Source organism: Pseudorca crassidens, chromosome 3 (assembly GCF_039906515.1).
Source record: "Pseudorca crassidens isolate mPseCra1 chromosome 3, mPseCra1.hap1, whole genome shotgun sequence".
Classification (NCBI taxonomy): Eukaryota; Metazoa; Chordata; class Mammalia; order Artiodactyla; family Delphinidae; genus Pseudorca; species Pseudorca crassidens.
The window spans coordinates 124,465,694-124,486,308 of record NC_090298.1 but is presented as its reverse complement, the minus strand read 5'-3'; the positions used below and the strand labels follow the sequence as shown (position 1 = coordinate 124,486,308).

At 37.6% G+C, this 20,615-nt stretch overlaps 1 protein-coding gene across 1 annotated transcript; it reads right to left on the bottom strand.

The window, feature by feature from the left end:
• Positions 1 to 247: 247 nt before the first annotated feature.
• On the bottom strand, positions 248 to 17,743 carry SPINK14 (serine peptidase inhibitor Kazal type 14 (putative)). Its single transcript, XM_067730232.1, is given in 7 exon segments — positions 248 to 267; positions 270 to 292; positions 1,248 to 1,359; positions 1,362 to 1,383; positions 4,223 to 4,268; positions 5,116 to 5,223; positions 17,484 to 17,743. Coding segments are annotated over 7 exon segments (591 nt in total).
• Between the last annotated feature and the right edge of the window lie 2,872 nt (positions 17,744 to 20,615).

The window sequence follows — 20,615 nt, the reverse complement described above, 5'->3', positions numbered from 1 at the left end:
GTTCATTTTGTTCTACTTCTGAGGCTTGAGATATGGATCTGAGACCCATGTTAAATGAGACTTTCAGAAAAGTTTATTTATTAGGGAGAATATGGAAGGCAGCGAATCAATGAGGGGAGAGGTCTACAAGTTCACTAGGGGTAGCTCTCTGTCACTAAGAACACATCTAAGGAGGGGTGAGTTGCAAGAGAAGGATTTTCTCAATGGAAAGATAAAAAAAAGGTACTTCTTTCATGTCTGAGTCCACTCAGCATTTTCCATCATGCAGAAATTAATTTTTCCCTGAGATTTCCTGAAGGAAGAATCAGAATAAATATTTCATTAATATAATGTCAGAGCTACAAAAATACTTGCAAAATTATCTATCACCCTTATTTTATATTTGAGGAAACTAAGAACATAAAGGACATTGATTACAGACAAAAGCCAGGTTATTGGATTTCCTACCCTGTTATCCTTCCATGATTCCAAGATGCCACTGAAGATATTATGACCTATATTATAAGCTCTTTGAAAATAAGTTACTTAATCAGGCCTCAGCTTATGATATATGAGGCATATCAGTCCTCATCTTACTCTGTCAATACTCTTACACTTTGACTGAATTCCTCATTAGTGGGCGTGGCCTGAGGTTTACACATTCCTGTCTCATTGCTCTTTGTGAAAATTACAAAATGATCATTGGGTGGAGGGCTTCAGTCTGGTGCCACGGGGAGAGTTTTTCTCCCTGTGAACTTCACTGTCTTATACAGAGATCAACCCTGAAGCCACAGTTTAGTGAGACTTAGTGTCTAATCACTGATAATCATGTCACATAAATCCAAAAACTAAACTAGCCAGAGGACCCAAACTTTATAGTCACCTACCCTAGCTCAGAGTTTCAGACACATATGAAGTTGAAGATATCTGAGAGAAGGCAAAAGTATAGTTTGTTTTAAAATCAAAGAATTTTAAGGACTCAAAGAGATATTTAAAGCTTCAAGTGAAAAAAAATCTTATCAATTGGCATATGGGAATGAGAAGGCTGAGAGAAGAAAGGGCCTAGCAAACACTACTGAGTACAGCGAATCTGCTTTCTACTCCAGTGGGCTTTGTATTGCCACATGTTCTCCTGAGCAGGGACTGATTATTATCTGAGCAAACTGGAGCAAATTCCTGGCTTCAAGGCTGTTGTACTTGGTAGAAGAGGTAATCACCTTGCACTAAGCTTTTTCATTGTTCTCTTCTTTTCTCCCAGTATTACTCACATGCTCTCAACACACAAGATGCAGGGATTTTCATAGGTTACCAAATTGTTGCCACAGATGGGTTGATATATACCAGGGCAGGGGTTCACTGTTCCATTGAACCAACTCAATCTACTTTCTTATATGGACATTTCACCTGAAATTGAGTTGAAAAGAATGATATGATTAGAATTACACTCACAGACACCCCTGGACTTTACTAGGAAAATCTAAACATAGAATCATATCCTAGTCTGACAAAAGCTCTCTAGCTTCCCCCTCCACAAAGCAAGGGAACCGGAACCCACGTATGTCCATCAGCTAACAACGTACGTGATGCCCTTGTTGTCAGGACCTCCTGACAGGAAGAGAGAAAGGAGGCCTGCTATGCTATAGTGGGAAAAGGAAGAGTGCGTTAACAGGACAGATTTGGGAAATTTAGCTTCTCTCTCAATCTCCTTTATTCTCAGACTATTTGACCTGGAATTAGTCTTAGAGATTTTCTGTGGTAACTCAGCTAAGGAAACTGAAGCCCCATAATTGGAAAAGATGTTTCACTGAAATCTATATGCCTTGACTTAAAATATTTATCACATCTTATCTACTAAAAATATCTCCAGGCTAACTCTTATCTTGAAGGTGTGAAACATGAGATCATTTAGAATAACTCCCTGATTTTGTAGGGAAAACTGAAAACAAAGGAAGGGGCATGTCTCAGTGGGACCAGAACCCATGTCTGCTTGCAATGTTGGTATCAGTGATGGCTTGAGAGCAGTGACTCTGGGATGATTGAGCTTGACCATGATAGTCTCAGGGGCTCTATGATTACCATACAATAGGTAGATAAAGTACCTCTAATACAAGGTGGGTAGGAGTTTGGGCTATTTAGAGAAAGAGGGATCATATTTGAGCTCTTCTCCCTTCTTCCCTTATCCAACACCAGCACCATGGCCAGGTCACCACCATCTGTCTGTCACCCAACTACTCCCTCCACTTTCTCTTTTCCTCTGTAGCCTCTAATTTCTGTAATTTAAATGTCCATTGAATCATGTTATTCCTGTACTTATGCTCTTTTAATTGCATTTCACTGCACATAAAAAATTTCTTCTTAGTATAAGCTAAAAGACCCTATGTGATCTGTACCCTTCTGACTTTTCCAACCTTGTCTTATACCACCTTGCTCTTTGCCATTTTCCATGTTTTTTTTTGTCTTTTTAAAAATTTTGTTTTGTTTTTGCTTCAAGTGCTCCATAGTCCCTCCATCTCAGAGTCTTGTGGTTTGTCACGACCCCCCCATCAAATGTATTGTCTTTTTCTTGAACCTAAACTCATTCTGCCTTCAGAGCTCAAGTTATGACCTACTTTCTCAGAGAGTTCCCAAAATACAATCTCAACTTTCCATTCCTTTTTTAGTATCTCTAATCAGTGTGTAATAAAGCATTTATACAATTATTTGACTAATTCCACACTCCAAAGAATTATAAGCCCATAAGGGTAAGGTCTGTTTCTGATTAGACTAACCTTTGTGTGTCCAGCACATATATTGGCACTTAGTCTTGCTCTATAAATATGTGCAAAATGAATAAGATTTTAAATAGTTCAAACTGAATGAATATAGTCAAATAATAGCAAGAGTAATTAGTATCATCTTTAAATATAGCTTTTCTTTCTCTTTAGAGTAGGATGTATATTCATCGGGTGAGTAGGCTATGTATTCATCTGCTGTGTAACTATAACATCTGCTGCGCCCCCTCCCTCCCTCTCTGTGTTCCAGTCACACAAGTCTTTAATCAGTGACTCAAGTAGGTAAATCTTCCTCACTGCTCTCCATCTGGGTGGCTCCTTCTCACCCTTCACATCTCAGATATCCCCATGCCCAAGAAGCCTTCACTGACCACATTGTTGATAGTAGTATCTCTACTTTCAAAAGATATTCTCTATTGTACCATCCTATTTCTTTTATTTATAGAATTATTTATAGAATTTACTATAAAAACAGTCACTCTCTTCGTTTTTTCTGGCTATTTTTGTAAGCTTCATGAGAAAATAAGTAAGAATGAGTAAGGTTATTTTTGTTTATAAATTTATGGACAAGTGGAGGACTACTCTTGCAGGCAACCTTCTTAAGAGGAAAACTCTAGGACTCAACTCTATGAGACTAGAGTATAAATCCTGGACAAATTCTATAGACTTTTTTGCTGGAGCTATAGCCTCTAACAGGTTCTACACTCTGATCTCTGCGTCCCTTGAAGGCCAAGCTGCCCTCAAAACATCTTTCTCACCAGTCAACTCATGAATATATTTTTTTAAGAAGTAAAATTTAAAATTTACTAATGAGACAAAAGCTTAAAGTGCAAGTGCTCCTGAAGTGAAGGAGTACAGTGATGCAAATCCACATCAAAAAACCAAAACAATCTTTCATTTCACTATTTCCCCCATTTATTAAACATTTATTTTACCCCACAATATATTCAGTGCTCAGAGGTATAGCTGAAAATGAAAAAGGTGTCTCTGTCACTTTGCCCTCATACAAGTTGGAAACAGAATTTGAGGCTCTGTTCAGAGATTTCCTGTTCCTTCACATTTCCTCAGTCTATAACTTAGAGTTGGCGTTTGCCATTCACAACTCCCATAGGCATTCTCTGCGTATCACAGGGCAGTTAGGAGCATTCTTTCCACCAAACTGTGAGCCCCTCCAGAGCAGAAACCATGTTATGCCCAAGTCTGTGGGCATATAAGAACCTGCCCTGTCCCCTGGCAACCGCCAGTGTCCATAAACATTTTCCAGGCACTACCGAGGGCTCTGTGGTATACCTATGACCAAATCTCAGCTTGGGTCCCAGTTTGGATTACTCTCCTCTGAGCTCCTATACCTACAGTGTACCTGCCACATTCATGTGACATTGAAGAACATCACTTGCCTCAGTAAGGTTCTAAAATAGTAATTCCAAAGAAAACTCAGAGTCTCGTTCCCAGGAAATTTAGAGGAAAATTACCTTAATATTTCCATGTGGTGGCCACCAGTGTGGAGGGCCTGAAACCATAACAAATGAAAATAGTTAAAGAATCTAGTATCTGGTAAGTCATAGCTTAATTTGTTGACAGAATAAAAGAGTTTTATGTAGTACCCAGAAAGCTTGCAATAATTGAAAACATTATTTCATTTATACGTATATTCATTCATTTTTTTAAATGTGGGGTAACTCTTTTACTCCTGGTAGATAATCAACAGAAGACTATATAGGTGCATCACTGCCAGTCCAGTGTACCAAATAATTTTTTGATTAACAGTAATTAGCCTGGGCTTGAGAGGATTCAGAGCTGACAGCCAATATATGAAAGAAATTAAGAAATGCTAGAACTTTAAAGAGATCTTTTAACCCAATCCCCATATCTTATGAAATGCCCAAGAATTCATGGCAGATATGTAAGAAAACTAAGCGCTTCAGTCTTTGAAGCTAGGTCGCTCTACATGACTTCTCTAAAAAAGGACACAAAAGATAATGACCCAGTCAAATATATGGCAGAGCATTTTCAAAAGTTCTGAATTTTTGTGATGCACTGTCTTGGAGGCATATTGCCAGTCACTTTCACACGTTACCTCACCCAGTCGCCCAAGCCCCTGGTCCCCACGAGTTAGGTCTTATAGTCTGCATTAATAGATGGGAAAGCTAAGGCCCCTGCCCATTGGCCCAGAGCCTTTTTTTTTTTTTTTTGATCACACTCCATTGTCTGTCTCTCTATATATACAGATATATAATATAGTAAAATGATACACTTAATAAAATATATATACACAAAAATCTCAAAGCATTCTCTTCTAGATTATCATGTCACAGCCCAGCAATCAACCTTACATCCCTGCGCAAAACAGCTACATTACTCACCAGAAGGTAACGTCAAATGTATCACGATGAAGAACAGAAGTGAGCAGAGTACTGGGAAGGATTTGGCCACTTTTCCTCCTGGCGTGTCCTTAGAATAATTCTCTGAGATACTGCTTCAGGATGTTGCCTTTTGATACAATCACAAAAGAAGAGGTTATCAGGATATTAAGACCACTTCTGAAGTGAATATTCATCTCCAGTATACATATTGTATGCTCCTTCTCCGAGAACAAATGCTCAGGAATAAACTTTGGTTAGTTATAAATAAATGTATAGATCTCAGTGACAGACCTGTGACTACTTAGAAGACAGAAGTAAATCAGAGGTTACTGTTTGGGAATAACTGTATTATGTTAGGATGGAGATATTTTAAGTGTCTTGAAAAGGCACCTTACCTGATGATTCTCTCAAAATTTTTTTATTTGAAGGGATACAAAGAAAATGATGAGGCTGCTAGAGGCTTCTAGACAACAAGGGCTTCTCAATAGAGGAAGCAGGTCTGTACTTGGTCATGAAGCAGAGATTGCCTCTTGAGATTAAGACAAAGATTTCTAATACTCCAGGCCTACTTGGCTGTGCTGAGAATCTTCTGACTCGGAAAGCTAAACCCTCTTGGAGCATTCTGAGAGACTGCATAGGGAGAAAAAAAGAAATACTCTATCTCACAGGAGTTCCCAAGGTATTTCATCCAGAATTCAGTGAGCAAATTCAGTGAGCAGATCCTCCCTTGGGATTGCCTTTCCTTGTAGCAGCCTTTCTGACCCTAAAGAATGGTATATGGAGGTTCCAGGTCCTGACCAAGGACCACATTGAACTCTCCCTGTCTTCCTGTTCCTGCAAAAGTGACCTGGTCCTCCCTATGTCCTAGAGACCTTTTTCTCTGCTCTGTAGCATATGTTGATAGGTAATGTACATGAACTTGCCTTTATGCTATGGTGTGATATTTGTTATCTGAGACACTGAGATGTTTCCACAGTGCTCCACTCTCCAGGATGTCTGGAGGCTCCTGGCACAATGTCCAGAGCTGTCTGCTCGGCCCGCTCCTGAGACAGTCTATGACTCCATGTTTTTCTAAATACATCCCCATCTCTTCCTGACATCTTCCCTGGATTACTTTAGGAATGGAGCTTCAACAGTGGAAGATCCAGCTGTATCAGAACACAATGCCAGATGCCCACTCTCCCTACCACGTGTACCCAGGTTGACTCACCTCAGAAAGGAAGTGAGATGTAATGTAATTCTTTGTGGCTGGTGCCTCTCCTTTAAGGAGCATGTGTTAGAGCCTCAAGAGGGGATAGAATAGCTGTGTAGGAGAGGGAAGACACTGATGCATTGTGTGCTGGGCTGAGCAGGCCCTGGGAGGCCAAACATTTAGGATGAGTCAAAGACAAACTCAGCAGGAGGTGCTGGGGAAGGGAGTACAGAGATGCCTACAAGACTTGGGTGGTGGGAACGGATCGCTGGCCAGGGCAGCCCTGGGTGGGCAATCCAAAGAGGCAATAGCAGAAGAAACATACCACAGTAGGAAAGAGCATAGAAGTATCGAATGTTCCACGACAATAATTAGTGCCTTTGGCCAGAATGAAAAATGTGGAAACAGCTGAGGAAGAGAGGAGGTTGCAGTGACAGATGAAGTCTGTGGATGCCATTTGCAGTGGGTCCAGCCTTGTCCTGTAGCAATCCAAACCTTTGCAGCTTTGTAACAAGGAAGATACCTTATCAGAGCTGGGTTTCCTCCTAATTTCTGAACTTCCTGCCTCTATGTTACATTTTTTAAAAAGCAATTCTTCTTATGTCAAGGAAATACAAGTTTAGAAAATTCAAAAAGTAGAAATATTAGAAAAGAAATAAAAAGACAAGAAACCTCAAAACCCATAGATAACTGTGAAACATAAACTGTATTGAATTATATCATTCCAGTTTTTTAAAAAAAATCTATATATACATACACAGAAATGAACACATATACATGTTCTTGTCATATTTGATCAAATTTTTGTAGTATATATTGTTTTACACTTTTTTGACTTAGAAATGTACTGTGACATTTTCTTGATCTTTAAATATAGTCATATAGAACATGAATTTAGATGCCTAGTGTCATATTCTATCACATATATGGATTTTTATTATATTCATATTCTTCCATAGTTGCTCAATTAGGCTGATTTCAATTTCATTATTCTTAACAATACTGGAATGAACAAATTTTTATTTACCTCAGTTAATTTGTCTCATTACTTCATTTCAATAAAAGCCTAAAAACAGACCTACTGGAAACTTCCAGAAAGGACCTGGGTCACTTAGAATATGAAAGAAGTGGTTTTCATCCAACCTGTGGGCTCTGTAAGTCTAATATGGAACAATCTGAAAATACCCTGTCATCTTCCTAAGTAAATCAGTCATCTCCCAGTTCAGCGAGGTAGAGGCATCCCATTGTTTAGGAAGGATTCTGGACATAAAAGCAAAAGATCAAGTTACAATATTTTTGTCAACTTGAAAAGTAATTTTTCCTCTCTGGACGGAATTTTCCCATTTTCACAATGGGGTAATCAAACCTTCCTTAAGGAACTCTTTGGAGGTTTAAGTGAGCTAACATTTAAACAGCTTGGAAAACTGCCTGCCTCCGCTACTGATATGGGCTTTATAGGCTCAGAGCCACAGATTGATTGCATTGTATGAGTATTCAAAGGTAATAATGAGCGTGAAATTACTTCCCACCTGATAATAAATAATTTACATTTTTCTCAACTTTGCTTTGTCACAGATTTTGTTATTAGCAGGGTATCACTGGTTAAATGAGTTCCCGTAGGCCTTCTACTGTCTGGGATTCTGGTTTGTCAGGAGTTGTATGGGCACTGGAAATACAGCCGTGAAAAAGAATGGCATATTCTTGACCTTAATGGAGCTTATACCTTGGCAGGAGAATATTATTAAACAAATAATTACTCATGGAAGGCAGACTTGAAGAAGCAGATTTTAACATTTGAGTTTCCTGACTCTTGTGACATTCCAGTATGAATCATGGCCCCTCTGATACTCATCCATAACAGCAATGAGAAATCAAACAATAATTTCCACAGATCCAATATCTTGACTAGGTAAAAGTGAAGCAGACTTTCCTAAGATAAAAGGAATTGCATATTATCAATATGTGACCCTGTTTAATAGTTGCAAAAATAAGATAACAGAGAGAGGTCTACAAACAGTATTTAATCCTGTAGATTAAATACATAGAGGAAAATACATAGAAGAAAAAGAAAAACATAGGAAAAAATCAAGCTAAAATATTTTTAGCTTTTCCAAATTCCAGTTGAACTAATATTGGGAGAGGAGAGTAAATGAGACTGAGGGATCCCATCTTCCTCAAAGAATCCTTAGTCTTTGACTTCCTCATCATCTCTCATACCCATGGTTGAATTCCAGAAGCTACAATTTGGGGCTTTGTTCCTAGATGTCAGGCTCCTATTCCTAGCTATGAAGTAATTCAGTTTGTATGTTCCAGTGTCACCTCAAACGAATATTTAAAAAAACCAACTCCTCACTCTACAGTCCAAAGCAGATTCTTTTTTTTTAAGTTTATTTTTTATTGAAGTATAGTTAATTTACAATGTTGTGTTAGTTTCAGGTGTACAGCAAAGTGATTCAGTTATATATATATATATATATATTATAATACATATATATATATTCTTTTTCAGGTTCTTTTCCATTATAGGTTATTACAAGTTGTTGAATATTGTTCCCTGTGCTATACAGTGGGTCCTTGTTGTTTATCTCTTTCGTATATAGCAGTGTGTATCTGTTAATCTGAAACTCCTAATTTATCCCTCCCCCACCCTTTCCCCTTTGGTAACCGTAAGTTTGTTTTCTGTGTCTGTTTCTGTTTTTTAAACAAGTTCATTTGTATCATTTTTTTTTTAGATTCCATGTGCAAGTGATATCATGTGATATTTATCTTTCTCTACCTGACTTCACTTAATATGATAATCTCTAGGTACATCCATGTTGCTGCAAATGGTATTACTTTATTAATTTTTATGGCTGAGTAGTATTCCATTGTACACATGTACCACATTTTCTTTATCCATTCATCTGTCAGTGGACCTTTAGATTGTTTCCATATTTTGGCTATTGTGAATAGTGCTACTGTGAACTTAGGGATGTGTGTCTTTTTGAATTATAGTTTTGCCCAGATATATGCCCAGAAGTGGGATTGCTGGATCATATGGTAGCTCTATTTTTAGTTTTTTAAGAACCCTCCATACTGTTCTCTGTAGTCGCTGCACCAATTTGCATCCCCACCAACAGTGTAGGAGGGTTCTCTTTTCTCCACACCCTCTCCAGCATTTTTAATGATGGCCATTCTGACTTGTGTGAGGTGATAGCTCATTGTAGTTTTGATTTGCATTTCGCTAATAATTAGCAATGTTGAACATCTTTTCACGTGCCTGTTGGCCATCTCTATGTCTTCTTTGGAGAAATGTCTGTTTAGGTCATCTGCCCATCTTTTGATTGAGTTTTTTTCTTTTTTTGTTTTGTTTTTGATATTAAGCTATATGAGCTGTTTGTATATTTTGGAAATTAATCCCTTGTCAGTAGCATCATTTGCAAATATTTTCTCCCATTTTGCAGGTTGTCTTTTCATTTTGTTTATAGTTTTCTTTGCCATGCAGAAGCTTTTAAGTTTAATTAGGTCCCATTCATTTATTTTTACTTTTATTTTCATTACTCTAGGAGATGGGTCCAAAAACATATTACTGCAATTTATGTCAAAGTGTGTTCTGCCTATGTTTTCCTCCAAGAGTTTTATAGTATCCAGTCTTACATTTAGGTCTTTAATCCATGTTGAGTTTATTTTTGTATATGATGTTAGAGAATGTTCTAATTTTTTTCTTTTACACGTAGCTGTCCAATTTTCCCAGTGTCACTCAGTGAAGAGACTGTCTTTTCTCCATTGTACATTCTTGACTCATTTGTTGAAGGTTAATTGACCATAGGTGTGTGGCCAAAGCAGATTCTTACCACCATTAGGGATGTGAAAATCCTTCACAGGATTTTACCTAAGACTGCGTGTTCTCCAGTAGAAAGGAAAGTCAATTCCACTGCCCAAACCATAGAACTTTCACAGTCTAGTCCATTCTTTAACCAATTATCACTCCACCACAGTACTAATCTGCCATTCTTTAGGTCCTCAGAGCCGTTTCTCCATCACAGGAAAGCCACCATACAAGTGATCGGTCCCACCCTGGACCATAGGGGAAAGTCTTTCCCTTCTCAGGGTTTTTTATTGAAGCCACAGGACAACATTGTCCAGACTTGCATATCTGCCTAGGAAAATTTTGTTTAGACAAAAGCAGAGTTTATGTAAGTAAACTCACTTTTTCAATTTATAGGTTAAAAAAGAAAATTATGTAATTATTGTATAATTACATATATTTTTAAAACATAGGTTATATAATGTACTCTACAATATATCCACTCTACAATATGTAGACTTTGTCATTGTTGTTGTTTATAGTTAAGCAAATTATTTATTATTACAGGGTCAACACCCATGTGCCCACCATTCCAGTCATGAGCTAGCATGACCGTCATCCTAAAGGTCTCGCATGTGTTACTGCCTGAATATTTATAATCCCCCAGAATTCATATGTTGTAGTCAATCCTCAATGTGATGGTATTAGGAGGTAGAACTCTTCAGAGATGATTAGGTCGTGAAGGCATAGCCCTCATGAATGGCATTAGTGCCCTTATGAAACAGTGTCCGGAGAGCAACCTTGCCCCTTCTACCATGGGAAGACACAGCAAGAAGATAGTAGACTGTGAACCTGAAAGTGGGCTCTTACCTAGCACCAGATCTTCTGGTGCCTTGATCTTGGACTTCTAGAACTGTGAGAATATAAATTCCTATTGTTTAAGTCACCCAATCTGTGGTATAGACAGTTCCCTACTTATGATGGTTCAAATAACAATTTTTTGACTTTATGGTGATGTGAAAGCAATATGCATTTAGTAGAAACTGTACTTTGAAATTTGATCTTTCCCTGAGCTAGTGATAAGCAGTACAATACTCTCTTGTGATGCTGAGCAGTGAGCCATAGCACCCAAGTCAGCCATACAGTCACCAGGGTAAACAATCCGTATGTTGACAACCATTCTGTACCCATACAACCATTCTGTTTTTCACTTTTTCAGTATTCAATAAATTACATGAGATATTCAACACCTTATTACTTTATAAAATAGGCTGTGTGTTATATGATTTTGCCCAACTGTAGGCTAATGTAAGTGTTCTGAGCACATTTAAGGTAGGCGAGGCTGGTACGTTAGGTGCATGTATGATATTTTCAATTTATGATGGGTTTATCGGGATATAACCCCATCCTAAATGGAGGAAGATCTGAATTTTGTTATGGCAGCCTGGCATACTAATACACTAGCTCATTATATGACTAACAGCACCCTCACTCACCCTCCACATTGTTGCCAGAGTGATATTTTTAGAAACCAAATCTGATCTTGTTCAAATATTTAACTGATTCCATCAACAGAAAGCCCCCTCATGACCCATGCTTATCTCTCCAGTCTCATCTGCTCTGCCTTTTATCCCAGCTGAATTTAAGGACTGAATTCCCAGTGTTTCCTGCTCCTGAACATCCCTGTGCCTTTGCTTCTCATATTTATCCTACTTTGCATGCCCTTACCCACTTCATCCATCAGACTGACCGCTACTTCTCCTTCAAATATCATTTTACTTTTGCAACAGTTTCATGGCCGCATTTCTCTCCCTCACCCACCACAATGGGTTAGGTGCCCATCCTTAAAATGAACTGTCGTTACTACCACAACCCCATGTTTGCCGTTCTCTTACAGTATCACATTTCAAACTCTATTAAAATTATTGACTTTCCACTCACATAGCTCCTTACCCCTAAATTATCTCTACTTTTGTGTTCTTGAATTTTTTTTGTGCTTTTTAAATAACTTTTTTACTGTTATTAGTGTTCTTAAGTCCCTAATGTTCTTTTCTTAACCTGCTAATTAGTTGCAGTATTAGAAAATAACCACATGTATATCAATCTGCTCCAGTTAAGGGCTACGAATAAAGTTTGTGGAGTCTTCCTCTGGGTAAATAAATTATACTTTAGGTTTTGTGTTTAGGCTGGTCAGGTGTCTTATCTATGACTACTCATAGTCATAGATCATTTCTAGAATACATATCTGAAAACACTTTTTCTCGATGAAAGTGAGAAATTGTTAAAACATTTTATATTAAGAATAAATAAAATTTCTGTGTATACTTACTATATATATACATATATATATACTGTATATATACTATAGTATATATATAGTATATATACTATAGTATATATACAGTATATATATAGTATATATACTATACTTACTTACACTTCATCATCATGAAGTTTCCTGAGTTGAGATCCTTTCTGTCTGGAAAAGTAGATTTTATTGAATGGGTCATACAGTTATTTGATATTTCATAATCTACAGAGTAAAACATAGTCATATGTCATTTTGTGTTGTCCGACCTGAACTAAGAATGAAGAGTGCTGGTTAATATTCTACCCTAGTTAGCTGATATTTACCATTAACATCCTTGATAGATGATCATTTTGCAAACAAATAAAAATATAAAAAATAAGACCAACATTAAAAGGAGATTGGGCACTTTTAAAATAGTCCATGAATATTCAGATGGAAATCAAAAGCATAATATAGTGTGCAAACATTTCTGCAGTTTTAAAAGAAAATATGCACACATACATCTCTGGCATTTACAGTTTATGTAATTTTGTTATAGTCATTTCTCCTTTCTGAGTATTAGATTTCTTCCTTCTAAAAAGAAGATATGAGATAATATAATCAATACCATCTCAGTCTTCAGTCTCTGATGGTTTTATTAGGGCATGAATTTGCATATCCTGAGAGACTTTATTTTGGATAACACTTGCTATTATATTTGTAAATTTTCAGAAGGTCTAGAAAAGGAGGAAAATTATAAAAAGGAAGAAGAGTTTATTTCTTTGAGTATTCACTCTTTGTCAGCTGCTTAGCTAAGGTTTGACATGTTTTATCACAGTGAATCCTAAACACTATTATAATTTCTGTCTTACTGAATACAGAATTGTGCAGCGAATTGGGTATTTGCCTAATGTCACAGATCTACAAACTGCAGCCTGGATTCTAATCCAGATGTATGACACCAAAGCCCATGATTTTTTTTTTTTTTTTTTACATCTTTATTGGAGTATAATTGCTTTACAATGGTGTGTTAGTTTCTGCTTCATAACAGGGTGAATCAGTTATACATATACATATGTTCCCATATCTCTTCCCTCTTGCGTCTCCCTCCCTCCTACCCTCCCTATCCCACCCCTCCAGGCGGTCACAAAGCACCGAGCTGATCTCTCTGCGCTATGCGGCTGCTTCCCACTAGCTATCTACCTTACGTTTAGCAGTGTATATATGTCCATGACTCTCTCTTGCTTTGTCACAGCTTCCCCTTCCTGCTCCCCATATCCTCAAGTCCATTCTCTAGTAGGTCTGTGTCTTTATTTCTGTCTTACCCCTAGGTTCTTCATGACATTTTTTTTCTTAAATTCCATATATATGTGTTAGCATACGGTATTTGTCTTTCTCTTTCTGACTTACATCACTCTGTATGACAGACTCTAGGTCTATCCACCTCATTACAAATAGCTCAATTTCATTTCTTTTTATGGCTGAGTAATATTCCATCGTATGTATGTGCCACATCTTCTTTATCCATTCATCCAATGATGGACACTTAGGTTGTTTCCATCTCTGGGCTATTGTAAATAGAGCTGCAATGAAGATTTTGGTACATGACTCTTTTTGAATTATGGTTTTCTCAGGGTCTGTGCCCCGTAGTGGGATTGCTGGGTCATATGGTAGTTCTATTTGTAGTTTTTTAAGGAACCTCCATACTGTTCTCCATAGTGGCTGTACCAATTCACATTCCTACCAGCAGTGCAAGAGTGTTCCCTTTTCTCCACACCCTCTCCAGCATTTATTGTTTCTAGATTTTTTGATGATGGCCATTCTGAATGGTGTGAGATGATATTTCATTGCATTTCTCTAATGATTAATGATGTTGAGCATTCTTTCATGTGTTTGTTGGCAGTCTGTATATCTTCTTTGGAGAAATGTCTATTTAGGTCTTCTGCCCATTTTTGGATTGGGTTGTTTGTTTTTTTGTTATTGAGCTACATGAGCTGCTTATAAATTTTGGAGATTAATCCTTTGTCAGTTGCTTCATTTGCAAATATTTTCTCCCATTCTGAGGGTTGTCTTTTGGTCCTGTTTATGGTTTCCTTTGCTGTGCAAAAGGTTTTAAGTTTCATTAGGTCCCATTTGTTTATTTTTGTTTTTATTTCCATTTCTCTAGGACGTGGGTCAAAAATGATCTTGCTGTGATTTATTTCATAGAGTGTTCTGCCTATGTTTTCCTCTAAGAGTTTGATAGTTTCTGCCCTTACATTTAGGTCTTTAATCCATTTTGAGCTTATTTTTGTGTATGGTGTTAGGGAGTGATCTAATCTCATACTTTTACATGTACCTGTCCAGTTTTCCCAGCACCACTTATTGAAGAGGCTGTCCTTTCTCCACTGTACATTCCTGCCTCCTTTATCAAAGATAAGGTGACCCTATGTGTGTGGGTTTATCTCTGGGCTTTCTATCCTGTTCCATTGATCTATCAATCTGTTTTTGTGCCAGTACCATACTGTCTTGATTACTGTAGCTTTGTAGTATAGTCTGAAGTCAGGGAGGCTGTTTCCTCCAGCTCCGTTTTTCATTCTCAAGACTGCTTTGGCTATTCGGGGTCTTTTGTGTTTCCATACAAATTGCAAAATTTTTTGTTCTAGTTCTGTGAAAAATGCCAGTGGTAGTGTGATAGGGATTGCATTGAATCTGTAAATTGCTTTGGGTAGTAGAGTCATTTTCACAGTGTGGATTCTTCCAATCCAAGAACATAGTATATCTCTCCATCTATTTGTATCATCTTTAATTTCTTTCATCAGTGTCTTATAATTTTCTGCATGCAGGTCTTTTGTCTCCTTAAGTAGGTTTATTCCTAGATATTTTATTCTTTTTGTTGCAGTGGTAAATGGGAGTGTTTTCTTGATTTCACTTTCAGATTTTTCATCATTAGTGTATAGGAATGCCAGAGATTTCTGTGCATTAATTTTGTATCCTGCTACTTTACCAAATTCATTGATTAGCTCTAGTAGTTTTCTGGTAACGTCTTTAGGATTCTCTATGTGTAGTATCATGTCATCTGCAAACAGTGACAGCTTTACTTCTTTTCCGATTTGGATTCCTTTTATTTCTTTTTTGTCTCTGATTGCTGTGGCTAAAACTTCCAAAACTATGTTGAATAAGAGTGGTGAGAGTGGGCAACCTTGTCTTGTTCCTGATCTTAGTGGAAATGCTTTCAGTTTTTCACCATTGGGGACGATGTTGGCTGTGGGTTTGTCATATATGGCCTTTATTATGTTGAGGAAAGTTCCCTCTGTGCCTACTTTCTGCAGGGTTTTTAGCATAAAAAGCCCATGATTTTAACTACTAATCAGAAAGGAGTGAATTCAAGTTGTTGGAATGAAAAAAAAAAGAAAGTTGTTGGAATGGCTGGTAATAACCATTCTTAAAATCTCCTAGAAGCTGAGATGTTGTTTATAGTGAGGACTTAATATATAATGGATGGGGCTGGTGGTGGTGAGGATTCCAACTAATTCCAACTCTGCGTTTGGGCTTTCATTCTCTTCCCTAGACCTCTCCAGACAATCAGAGAAGCAACATGATTCTCCTCTGGGGTATGAAGGATAGATCAGTCTTATAACAGTGTCCATGGCTAACAGCCCAAATATAGACAGCTGTCTTCTGAGTTTCCACTAAGTGATAAGAAAGATGTAACACAGGAGATTCATGAAACTTTGACCAAGAATATATTTCCCACCTGAGACCCAGTTTCCTTAAATGTAATGTGGGAATAAAAATGTCTATATGTAGCAGCTAATCTGAGGGACATTGTAGACTATAAATGAGAATTTGGCTGGACAGCAAAGAAATATATACACATATATATCCTTACATATAGCTATTTTTTCAAAACAAAGCAATGTCCAAAGAGTACTGGAGGATCATGACAAAAGGTAAGGTTTGTAAAACCATGTTTTTAAAAACCAAGCAGATTTTGGCCAATGTGAATTTTGTGATCATAAAAGCAAAACAGGGCTCCAAATTGAGTACTGTACTTACTGATTTAGCATACAAAACATGCATTCATTACTGTGAGTTTTCTGATCTATGTCACATAATGGTCTCCATTCCCTTGTGCATGCAATCCTGGCACTTTTTCTGTTGTATTTGGTGCAGTCCACCTGTAATTGGAAGAAAAATAATACCCTACATTCTCTTCCTTCAATTCTGCGTCATTCTCATATTGAGATGGTAAAGAGGGAGAAGAGAGTGGAAAGAGTACTAGTCTCTTTAACTTTTCAGCAAACATGTCTAGAAGATCTTTTATGGCCCAGGTGCTGTGCTGCAAAAATAAATCAGACCTAGAATAGTCCTTAAATGAGAATTAGCAGTTTAAGAAGGAAATATTAATCTCTCTTTTTAGGGTTATAATGAGAGTCCAGTGGATAATGAATGTGAAAAATACTGAGAAAAGTTTAAAATGCTACCAAAAGGTAAAACTTTACTTTATCTGCTCTTCTCCTTTTGCAAGGAGATTCATTTTGTAACCTTTAAAGAAAGAAACACCACCAGGAAAGTACAGTAGGAACAGTTTTATATCCTAGGGAATTATTTCAGCCCACTGTGAGTCAGTTTAGCTACTTTCATGACTCATTTACACATTAGCTCTGATTTCATTTTTGCCAAGAGCATGCCGAAAAGGTACTCACCTCTGTCCCTATTGCTTGATGGCCAGAAGAGAGTAGGACGAGATTCATTTCGAGAGAAGGAATTGGAGAAATAGAAAATTCCACAGTTAGAAATGCAAAGCTGAATTCATTGTTCACAGTAACTAAAACCCATTTCCCAACATCCCTTGCCCAGGCCAGACCTAAAAGAGGTCACTTCTTTACTCAGGGCCAACTCGGGGGGAAGTCAGAGATATATGATTCTGACCAAAAACAAAAAAAAAATGAGGTGGTAGGGGGAATCTCTGGTCATTGGAGAAAGGGCTGTCCAGGAGATCCTGTGGGCATGCCCAAGGTAGAGTTGGAGTTATGGTCTCAAAGTTGTATAGGTGGTTTCTGAAAGGCCAAGTCAGAAACCTGAGAGATCCCGATGAGGAACTGAGCAGAAAGCTCACAATCCTTTTATTCTTCTCAGTCTCTCTTCCTCTTCCTCTTCCTCAAAGTCTGATTCACCCCCACTCTGTTGATTAGACCAATCAAAATAGATGTCTTCTAAATTTTCTTTTGACTTTAACATTCTATAATTACTGAAGGCTGAATATGTTGCAGTTAACGTTGTATGAATATTAAAAAGGAATCCTAACTTACCAGGTGGAGTGACAACCCATGTAGTGGCTGCTGGAGCAAGGATGACAAAAGCAGTGATGCTCTTCATAGTGATGATGAATGAGGGTAGTAGAGAGATGCTGTTCTGAGGCAAGAAGTTCAGAGAGAAAGAGAGAAAAAGCAGTCTGCCAAATACACATATATATACTCAGGGCAGGGTCCCATCCTCATTAAAATTGGCCTTTGCAATGATGATTGGCATTAATCCAAGCTAGGGTATTTATTTCATGTGTCAAGGAATGCTTCCTTATTATCTTGAGCTACAGACATTTGGAATAGTTACATCCTGAAACTCATCTACCAGAAGATCCCTTTGATCACTCAGCAAATATAATGGTGTGGCTATATTTGAGAACAAATAAAATCATAGGTGTAGTAAAGAGCAAATAGACATTTAAATGATGTGTAAAGGGCATTAAGATTATATTAGATGCAGGAAAGTTGAAAAGGATCATAGAAGCACATTTCTTTAAAATGTACTGTAGTAGACAACATTAATAGCACTGTAAACCTTGCTTATCTAGAGCATGAACACACTTTACAACATTTTATGAAGGCTTGTTAAATGATTAACCTTATGAAACAAGAAGAGCAGTATTATTGCTATTCTGCAGATGAAACAACAAAAACAAAAAAATTAAGTATATTCTTTTGGGCTTTCTTTGTGGTGCAGTGGTTAAGAATCCACCTGCCAATGCAGGACATGTGGGTTCGAGCCCTGGTCTGGGAAGCCCCACCCACCAGAACACAGGCACCGGTCCCTTCCACAAGGAAGACTACACAAGGCACTAAACCAATCTCACCTACTGGGAACAGACACCAAAAACAACGGGAACTACGAACCTGCAGCCTGCAAAAAGGAGATCCCAAACACAGTAAGTTAAACAAAATGAGAAGACAGATAAATATGCAGCAAATGAAGGAGCAAGGTGAAAACCCACGAGACCAAACAAATGAAGAGGAAACAGGCAGTCTACCTGAAAAAGAATTCAGAATAATGAGAGTAAAGCTGATCCAAAATCTTGGAAATAGAATGGAGAGAGTACAAGAAACGTTTGACAAGGACCTAGAAGAATTAAAGAGCAAGCGAACAATGGTAAACATACAATAAATGAAATTAAAAATTCTCTAGAAGGAATCAATAGCAGAATAACTGAGGCAGAACAGATAAGTGACCTGGAAGATAAAATAGTGGAAATAATTACTACAGAGCAGAATAAAGAAAAAAGAATGAAAAGAATTGAGGACAGTCTCAGAGAACCCAGGGACATTAAATGCACCAACATTTGAATTATAGAGGTCCCAGAAGAAGAGAAAAAGAAAGAGTCTGTAAAAATATTTGAAGAGATTATAGTTGAAAACTTCCCTAACATGGGAAAGGAAATAGTCAATCAAATCCCAGAAGTGTAAAGAATCCCATACAGGATAAATCCAAGGAGAAACACGTCAAGACACATATTAATCAAACTATCAAAAATTAAATACAAAGAAAAAATATTAAAAACAGCAAGGGAAAAGCAACAAGTAACATACAAGGGAATCCCCATAAGGTTAATAGCTGATTTTTCAGCAGACATTCTGCAAGCCAGAAGGGATTGGCAGGACATATTCAAAGTGATGAAAAGGAAGAACCTACAATCAAGATTATTCTACCCAGCAAGGATCTCATTCAGATTCGACGGAGAAATTAAAACCTTTACAGACAAGCAAAAGTTAAAAGAATTCAGCACCATGAAACAAGCTTTACAACAAATGCTAAAGGAACTTCTCTAGGCAGGAAACACAAGAGAAAGAAAAGACCTACAAAAACAAACCCAAAACAATTAAGAAAATGGTAATAGGGGCATACATATCAATAACTACCTTAAATGTAAATGGATTAAATGCTCCAATCAAAAGACATTAGACTGGCTGAATGGATACAAAAACAAGACCTGTATATATTACTGTCTACAAGAGACCCACTTCAGAACTAGGGACACATACAGACTGAAAGTGAGGGGATGGAAAAAGATATTCCATGCAAATGGAAATCAAAAGAAAGCTGGAGGGCTTCCCTGGTGGCACAGTGGTTGAGAGTCCACCTGCTGATGCATGGGACGCGGGTTTGTGCCCTGGTCCGGGAAGATCCCACATGCCGCAGAGTGGTGGGGCCTGTGAGCCATGGCCGCTGAGCCTGCATGTCCGGAGCCTGTGCTCCGCAACAGGAGAGGCCACAACAGTGAGAGGCCCGTGTACTGCAAAAAAAAAAAAAAAAAGCTGGAGTAGCAATTCTCATATCAGACAAAATAGACTTTAAAATAAAGACTATTACAAGAGACAAAGAAGGACAGTACATAATGATCAAGGGATCAATCCAAGAAGAATATATAACAGTTGTAAATATTTATGCACCCAACATAGGAGCACCTCAATACATAAGGCAAATGCTAACAGCCATAAAATGGGAAATTGACAATAACAAAATCGTAGTAGGGGACTTTAACATCCCACTTTCACCAATGGACAGATCATCCAAAAGGAAACTAAATAAGGAAACACAAGCTTTAAATGATACATTAAACAAGATGGACTTAATTGATACTTATAGGACATTCCATCCAAAAACAACAGAACACACTTTCTTCTCAAGTGCTCATGGAACATTCTCCAGGATAGATCATATCTTGGGTCACAAATCAAGCCTTGGTAAATTTAAGAAAACTGAAATTGTATCAAGTATCTTTTCCAACCACAATGCTATGAGACTAGATATCAATTACAGGAAAAAAATCTGTAAAACATACAAACACATGGAGGCTAAACAATACACTACTAAAAATCCGAGAGATCACTGAAGAAATCAAAGAGGAAATCAAAAAATACCTAGAAACAAATGACATTAAAAACACGACAGCCGAAAACTTATGGGATGCAGCAAA